Raw genomic sequence first — 8,845 nt, forward strand, 5'->3', positions numbered from 1 at the left:
TATTATAGATCAGAATTATGAGAATTTGCAGCAAAATTGAAAAAAACTTAACATATTCTTCTGGACATATTGACAGAACTGAATTGTACAATTACATATAAGAAAAAAAAATTAGAATAACGTCACAGAACTAAATACTCAGCCGGAGGCGAGTCCAGCCTTGATAAACCTCACAAAAATGTATTAAAATTGTCAGAGGACTGTAAAATCATTTCGGAAATGCCAAAGACCTCTACTAGTGTTATAAAGCCTCTAAGAATTTCTTAAAATTGCCTGAGGCCTCTAAATACTACTGAAAACCTCCTAAAAATTACGAAAAAACATTTTCAGAAATATCTCCTTTTTTATATTATTTTGAGTAATATGAATATATTATTTGTGGTTTATCTCTTTAGGGACCATCGGTTGAAACTGAAAAATGCGGCATGGGTCTAGGAGACAGTTGGGAATGTATCCATAGCGGCAGCAACTTTATTCCAGGGGAAATTCCTGAAATCCAGGCAGAAGTTGGACCTTATTGTCGATGTGGCTGTGTAGTACACTTAGGTCAAGCTAAACCACGTCGTCTTTTAGCCACTTCAAGCCAAAGTTGTCCTGGTCGAACTTTTTGGCTAATCCAGGTAAGTTTATACAGGGGAAATTGTACAGTTGGCGCATGATTTGTTACATGACACAATTTTAGTCTGACGATGATTGCATAATCCAATTTCGTGTGGACCAATTTAATTTTCCTTGTGGAAATCAATGGCTAAAAATTCGGGACGGAAGTTCCTTGTCTTCGGTTCTTCTTGCGGACCTTTCAGGGGAACCAGGAACGGTTCCCAAACAAGTTAATTCAACGGGAGCCAATCTGCTTCTGGAATTTTATACTGATGACGTTGCTATGGGCGGACAAATGTGCGATGGAGGTTTTTTAGCTGAAGCTAGTCAAATAAGTAGGATTGTTGTAGACGAACAGTTAAGTAATTAGTTATAGGGTGTAACGTTACAGAACTCATCAAATTGAACTTGACCGAAATCCGAGCAGCCCACAGTATAGCATCAGCAATACCTGAAGCTGTTTTAAAATTAACTGCCGTACACATTGCTGCAATTTTCTTCCTTAGTGGATTAATTTTGGCTACTATTCTACTAGGGCTGCAATACGTTTTTCGTTATAGAAAGTACCACGTCACTCACCTGGAAGATCAAGACTCTTTAGCTGGTAAATTAACTGTATCTGATATCCAAATTAGATTTTAACAAATATATAATTTTCAGCTTCAAATGCAAGTATTCCCATACCGAAAAGAGCTCAGTCTAATTCGACTCTTCTCTCTGAAGTAATTTCTTTAACCAGAATACGTCCTTTGGCCATGGCAAGTAGGCAGCACAAACATTCTAGATTGAGGGAGTCTCTGGATTGTGACCAAAACATCAACGTCGAGAGTGAAATTACTTTAAGGTAACAGAGAACTGTAGTTGTGCAGAAAATATGCAATACAAAACTTTCTTTCAGAAATTCTATCTCACTAACTGGCAGCACCACAACCTTGGTGGCTCCAAACGAAATGACAGCTGCAGTAACTCTAGCAAATCCAGAATCTGATGATATTAGTCCATTGGACAGTATTCCAACGTCACCTACAAGCGAACAACAGTCAACACCCAGCGAAAAAGACACGTCAAATGAAAAAGACTTGTCATCTCCGGACATTTCGAAGAACACGAAAAGTCTTGGACATTGCCCCATTTTGACAAACGTGAGCGATGAAGAAACGTGCTCTAAGAGTGATCTGGTGAAGTATTTTCTTTGTTTTATCCGTTTTGCTTTTAATTTGCTTGAACTACACTTACACAGATATATCACCTTTTTGTTTTGTGAGTTTTCTACTTAATAGAAAATGTACGAATCACGTTTCTTGCAAGAGTGCATGACATTCAAATCTGCCCAAAGAAAACGAGGAGAATGTTTATTAGAAAAACTTAAAGTTTTGTTTCTTACTCCTTACCATTGACACACCTGTATAGTATTGGTAAAACCTCACCAACACTTACTACTTACACAAATGCTTTTTTAAAGTTACTTCACTGGAGCACTTTTGTGATGCACATTGTATGTAACATTATATTCATTATGCTCAACAAGGATAATGGCTGTTGTTATTCAAAGTTAAATTATATTTGAAAAAAGCTATCCCAAAATGCTAAGACGTTAAGAAAAAACAAACAAACGTTATTCCATTAAACCGACTATAACAAAGAAACAAGACATCAGTCATAGTAATGGTGTCGTCATTTAATTATCGTTGATTTTGTATATGGATAATAGTTTCTCTACCTGTATTTTCACATTTTATCATTTCTTAACTATTTAGTTTAAAATTCCAGGGTCGTTATTCATCAGCAGCCAGTATGATCAGCACAGCCACCATAAGGAGTACAAACGCAAAAGCAACTAAAGAGAAACGAAATCGCGAAAAACTGCTAGCAGGACCCACAGGGTCGGATTTTTCGATTTCAGTGCAAACAGACAACGAAATGGAAATCGACTATTATGATTACAATGTTGTTAATGCTGGTGCAGCTCCTGGATCTTATTTAGGTTAACTTATAATAGCACTTATCATGAATGGTTTTATGAATCAGTTTATGCAGGAATGGATCCTGCATTTCTAGTGTGGATTCCTCCTCTAGATGAATCAGGGGAGATTCTACCTTGCGATGAAGAAATGGAAAGTCATGAAATGACTGACATTCGCCCAAAAGTTTACGTAGATCCGGGAAGTAATAAAGAATCTCCGGAAGAAGAAACACTTCTTCAAAAATTCAGAGGAGGTTCAGTTAGTGATAGTAATGATCCCCAGACTCCATCTCCTATAGTAAAAAGGAAGATCAAGAAGGTTTATCCTCTAGTTCACGGTGAGTTAAGTGTTTTAGTTAATTTTTTTAAATACTAATTTAATATTTTAGGTTTGAGCAGTTCACGAAACACCCCAGTAGACAACAGATACCTAAACGAAACTGAGCAGTTATTGGACAACAAAAAAGTTACTGTCCAACTGCACGATTACCCTTTGAAGAAACTAAGACCGTTTTCACCAGAAGATATGGAAAAAGAGACAAAAGTGGAAAAGTCACCGAGCGCAGCCGAAAATATTCTCGACGAAATACGTTTTGCTGATGATGACGAAGAATTGGACTTAACTGAACTTCCTGTCGCAGTTGAAGGCAAAATATAAGTTCTTCACCTAAATCCGATGTTTGCATATCCTTGAAACTCGAATGCTCAGGAGTAAGAAAGTTTATTTTTCAAAAAAAATTGTAGGAAGACGTAATTTATGTATGTGCAATAGAAAAATGAATGTAAGGGTATTAAAAAGACCAACGCAAAAAATCAAATTACCTTAGGCTCTAGGCAAATAAAATGACGTTGAATTTTATTAAGAGAGTATAATATTATTCATTGATTGAATATTAAGTTCTCAGGTCTGTGAGTTTGTAATCGGGTGCAAAAGCTATAAGACTGAGTGTTCGTTTTAATCGTAAAGAATTTCTAATTTGCTCTCACAATTTTAAATTGAATATAACCGAGGCACTACTTGTTTTATGTTCCTAATTCATTAAAACAAAACAAGTCTATATAAGTTACAGAGTGTGTGTACGAATAATGTTTAGTTTGTGATAAAATTCTAGTCTTATTGGAGACATCTAGTCTATGTCAACTTGTATTGAAAGTCTTACAATAATAGAACTGGCACTTTTTATTTAGGCTAACTTAATAACAGGCATTCAGGATTTGTCGTTGTTATTTAGTGTATAGCAAAATTTATTTCAGGCTGTAAAGTTTTATTTATTTATCGTTATTTATCAATAACATACAGGGATATGTAATTTTTTGGGTTACATATTACTGTTAAATAATATTTCATTTCTAAGCTGTCCTATGTTAAAAATTGGTAGGTTTAAAGTAGTTTAATAGTTATTTAAAGTGAATTAATGTAGCATTTAATAAAATTAGTAATCCAGAAATCACAAATTTGTTTTTCTTAATTCCGTGGATTTTGTTTGTAAATGTATTGGATGGTGATTCTAAGGACAAAAAGTAAGTGTGGCTTAGTCATTTTGAGGCTCGTAGTCCTAAAATTCAATACTTTTTTCTCTACAAAGTTTAAAACTTTATAAAAGTTGGAAATTAAACTTTAGTTGGAAATTGACAGCAGATTTAAAAAGGCTCTAAAAGACAAAATCAAGGTTCAGGTTCAGTGTGTTCAAATTCGAATTTCTAGATCTCAGAATCTATGTTATAAACTACAGTATGTTTTTAATACTTTTATTTAGACTTGAATGTGCAGCACCCTCTACCAGTAAAAAGCTAAACTTTAATCAATCGATCATCCCTTGACTAAAAACTCCAACCCTAGATTTAAAACTGTAGGGTGAAGAGGGTTTGCAATTTGGGGTATAGTAATCATTGTCGATAGAGGACGCTAGTTGCATCTATATCATGAATAGGTAACGAATTAAATAAATCCTATTATAAAGATACAGAGTGTTTCATAAGATAGAGCCAAAAGTAGGTTAAATTTCAAAATAATAAAATATAATTTATATAGATATTTTTATTTGCATTCCAAATACTTTCTTGTGGACAATTCTGAATTTTTGCTAGAGAGAATGAGTAGTAGTGAGTTTGGATATGAATTAAAAAATAACAGCTTTCTATTATTATTAAAAACTGCTTTTCAAAAACAGACAACATAAAGAACATAATCCAATTGACTAGGCATGGGGTCTGTAACTAACGAGCGTCGTTTCACTTCAAAACTTCAGTAGCAGACTAGTAAGTCACGTGCCGGCCAGCCTTCTCAAATTTACGGAACAATTAGTAACTTTTGCACCCCTGTGGAATACAAAAGGTTCATTACGTAACTGCCGGCTCAGCGAGAATATATTGCAAATTCAGGAAAACCAAAGCTGATTTATTTTCCATTCATTTTCTCATGAAAGTTTAGTGTTACTGACAAAAGTCAATGAATTGGCAAAAGTTGTGTATACAAGGTGGTTCAAATTGATTGTAGGATAATTAGAGAGTGGAAAGTACATTAAAAGTAAACTCCAAAGTGTCATATAAACTGTAGTCGAAAAGTGCCCCCTAGCGGAGTTAGAGCACCTTAAAAGTGAGCCACTAAAACAATTTTTGATTCCTAGACGAAAAAAGTTACTCAAATGAAATTTGGCATGCATGTTCAGCACAGATAACAAATTGTACTCATACCCTACTGCATGGTTAGTAAAAGCATTTTATACAGAATGTTACTTATTTATAGGACCAAAAAAATTCGAAAAAATACAGCTCCAATGACATAGATTGTACAATATTTACGTTTCATATAAGAAGAATGTGCGAATTAAAGGATCTTAGAGTTGAGAGTCTTATTTTATTAGAGATTAGAGACAACAGGAAAATCCTGGTATGCAGTATGTATTTGCGTAAATTACAGCACTGTTTGTAGTTTGTGATTAGTCAAGAAAAAGCAGCAAGCTGAAAGCTGATATTTTTACCAATCACTGTCTTAAAATTTATCCAAATGCTGCACAAAAATGTATGACAATTCCAGTGACAAGCTTTACAAAAAACTGAATACCACCTCTTAACCGCACACTCCAAGAAAGGTGCAAATTTTCTTTACTAAATTATGCGTAACTTTAATACAAAATTAAGCATTTTCTGTAACACATTTTCTTTTGGAGAGTTAGATTTCTAGGTCAGGAGGTTTAAGCTTTCAGACATTAATTTCAACGTTTGGCATCTTTAAACTGTTCCGACTTGTGATTTATAACCATTACCTACCGCAAAAGAAGTGGAGCAATTAATGCTCCTGGTTTCTGGAGCTCTTGTATTTGATTGGTCATCACTTACAATCTGGAAAAATTTCACTGTATGGTTTGTTTGATTTAAGCAGTGACTCAGTCAACATGATCCATCCGTTTAACAATAATTTCGTTGGGGTGTGCAACGCTGTAGTCTGGTGGCAATTACTTTTCCACGAGTCACGTGCCTTCAGCCCCAAACCGGACGTAATAACTCAGAATTTCTCGTAAACTCGTTAATTGGCAATTGAACGTTTTGTCAATAAAACGAACTGGTATTATGACTGGACGGTTTCGTCATTGTCACGGCTTAATACGAAACGAATTGACGGGGCTTTTTGATTTCCGGTCGCGACGTATGTGGTGGGAAAATGAATAGTTTCGTTTTATTATTCGACTCGGTACAGCTAGAAGTTCAATGCATACATTAACACACAAAAAACGAACAAAAATTAATAATTTCGATTAATTTTCTGATGTATATATGTCGATATTTTGTTAATGGTTTTCAAATATTTAATTAAGTAAAAATTGTATTTCTCTAATTTTGACATATAAAACTGGCTACAGTGATTTAAAGCTTTACTTCTGTTTGTCACATAAACTTTTTCTAATGTTGAATATACGTTTTTGGAATAACTTATAAAAGGCTTATTCGTTGCTACTTGTATGCTTTGCTTCAACAGCAAACAACTGAAAGGCTTAGAACACTTCTGTAGCGTTATCTTAGTTTTTGTTTGATTTTCGATAATTAATTTTGTACTAAAAAGTTGTTATACAGAACAACTTTGATCATTAAATTCAGAATATTACTATTCTTGTAATACGAAAACTTATTTGTGACACTGGAATTGATATACTAACAATTTATATTATATGATTCTGTTCGAATATTTATTCTATAGGTTAAACTCTCCATATAAGCGGCATATTTCCACTAAACTCAGACACACCGACAATATCACTCAATTAGATAATAACCAATGAAATACACAAAACTTATATTTCTGGCCAATAAGAACAACATTTAGTAGTTTACTGCCATGACCGGTGATAATTGAACTATTAGCATGTCAATAAACAGTTCGAAAAGGAAAGGAAGTAGCTCTGAATGTATTTAATTAAACATATCAACCGTATGTCGCTGACTTTCATTTTAAAAGTCTGAATTTGCTATTTCGATCAATTGTTCGATTTGATAAATTGGAATAGAAAAGTTCCTAGTCATCGGTTTTATTATTGTGCTAATGCCACTTAGCCCTCAACATGCTGGCTAATTTTTATACCTTTTTCTACTTCCTACTACTATCCAAAATTCAGAACTAAAGTTTTATGACCTTTTCAAATAACGTGCAATACATTGCAATAAATTCTATTACAAATTAGTCGGAAAGTACATAAATAACTCGGCGTATGCTTTGTGGCATGCCATACTATACCGCACAAAAGTAACATTAGAATTACAATAGAAGGATTCTGGTATCATCTGCCTCGATGACACCCCCTTGGAGTGGCTGTTATGCTTTCACAATATTAGGTTTCCCCATTCAATCACAATAAATTACTACCCTCGAAATGAAATTTGATTCCTGATTTGGCTACGCTATCTTTGTTTGGATTGGAACGCCAAAACTCAAGTCAGGTGTAGTTGATTTGTTTCTGTTATTTTAAGAAATGTTTTAAGATTATAGTGCGAAATATGAGAAAACGTATCAAAATGTGAATTATGGAAGTTTATTACAGGTTTTCTAAAAGTTTTTATACTATCAATAAACTTGACTTGAGTTGATTAAAATTGATATTAGACATACGTCCATGCATTCCGTCTTACTCAACTCACTATAGAAAGAAGAGATATGAGGGCACATGTCCATGTCTATGTCACAGTTATATAATGTATTAAATAAGTATGGTTTTCATTTATAAAAAGGAAAAAAATAGATGTCACATATTTTTTTAAGTACTCTATTTGGTAGATGATGATGCAAAGTTTAAAACACTTGTGGAACCCAAGTCTGGTGCGTTTTCGAAGGTTCTCAGTAGCATTTGGCACTTTCAAAATTATTCTGGAGACCTGTGAAAATTTAAAACAATTCTAGGAAGATTTCAAACATTAGTATAACTCTCTGGCACGTTTAAGAAGGTTCTCAGTAGCAATTAGAGGTCTCTGGCACTTTCAAAATTGTTCTAGAGGCCTCTGGCAGTTTAAAACAAATCTCAGAAAGTTTAAAACACTTGTAAAACCCTCTGGCACTTTTAAGAAAGTTCTCGGTAGCATTTAGAGATCTCTGAGACTTTCAAAATGCTTCTAGAAGCCTCTGGCAATTTAAAACAATTCTAAAAAAGTTTAAAACACTTGTGGAACCCTCTGGCACGTTTAAGAAGGCTCTCCATAGCATTTAGAAGTTTCAGACACTTTCAAAACAGTCCTAGAGGGTTCGGGCAATTTTAGACACTTCTAAGAAAGTTCAAAACACTTGTAGAGCCCTCTGGCACGTTTAAGAAGGTTCTCAGTAGCATTTTGATTTCTCTGACACTTTCAAAAGGGTTCTAGAAGCCTCTGGCAATTTGGAATAATTCTAAAATGGTTTTAAACTCTTGTAGAACCCTCTGGCACGTTTAAGAAGGTTTCAAGATTGTTCTAGAGGTCTCTTTTTTACACTTTGAGAATGAATGATGTCTCTTATTCTTCAAAGAAGTGCACAAAGACTCAATCTTGCACATAATTTATCAATTGATTTAAGTAGTTTAATGAATTTTTATTACACTATTCAATCATTTTTCTCACTACTTATTGGTAGAAATCAGTGGACAGTTGACTGGACTGTCTCCAGACAATTACTGAAGTATCATCTGCATATTGAATCTTGTGGTACTCCCTTATTTATAATGACAGTTGTTGAGTAATATCTACGTTCATATGACAACATTTCTCAAAGTTGTTTTTTTTTAAACCGTTGAATAATCATTAAGTAATGAATGTTTTTGTTAG

At 34.0% G+C, this 8,845-nt stretch overlaps 1 protein-coding gene across 4 annotated transcripts in view; it reads left to right on the plus strand.

Moving 5' to 3' along the window:
* Positions 1-3,422, plus strand: part of gogo (thrombospondin-1 like protein golden goal) — a 29,671-nt gene extending 26,249 nt beyond the window's left edge. For 2 of the 4 annotated variants that reach the window (XM_081981568.1, XM_081981571.1), the window contains 8 exons: positions 396-620; positions 683-935; positions 977-1,204; positions 1,261-1,444; positions 1,499-1,778; positions 2,371-2,584; positions 2,638-2,901; positions 2,953-3,422. In XM_081981568.1, coding sequence (XP_081837694.1) covers positions 396-620; positions 683-935; positions 977-1,204; positions 1,261-1,444; positions 1,499-1,778; positions 2,371-2,584; positions 2,638-2,901; positions 2,953-3,221 — 1,917 coding nt within the window. In that variant the 3' untranslated portion in view covers positions 3,222-3,422. The remainder of the gene's footprint in view (positions 1-395; positions 621-682; positions 936-976; positions 1,205-1,260; positions 1,445-1,498; positions 1,779-2,370; positions 2,585-2,637; positions 2,902-2,952) is intronic. The other 2 variants (XM_081981570.1, XM_081981569.1) reach the window with 2 other exon arrangements.
* The last annotated feature ends 5,423 nt before the right edge of the window (positions 3,423-8,845 follow it).

This window comes from Ips typographus, linkage group LG6 (assembly GCF_016097725.1).
Source record: "Ips typographus isolate SLU linkage group LG6, UJ_Ityp_2.0, whole genome shotgun sequence".
Classification (NCBI taxonomy): Eukaryota; Metazoa; Arthropoda; class Insecta; order Coleoptera; family Curculionidae; genus Ips; species Ips typographus.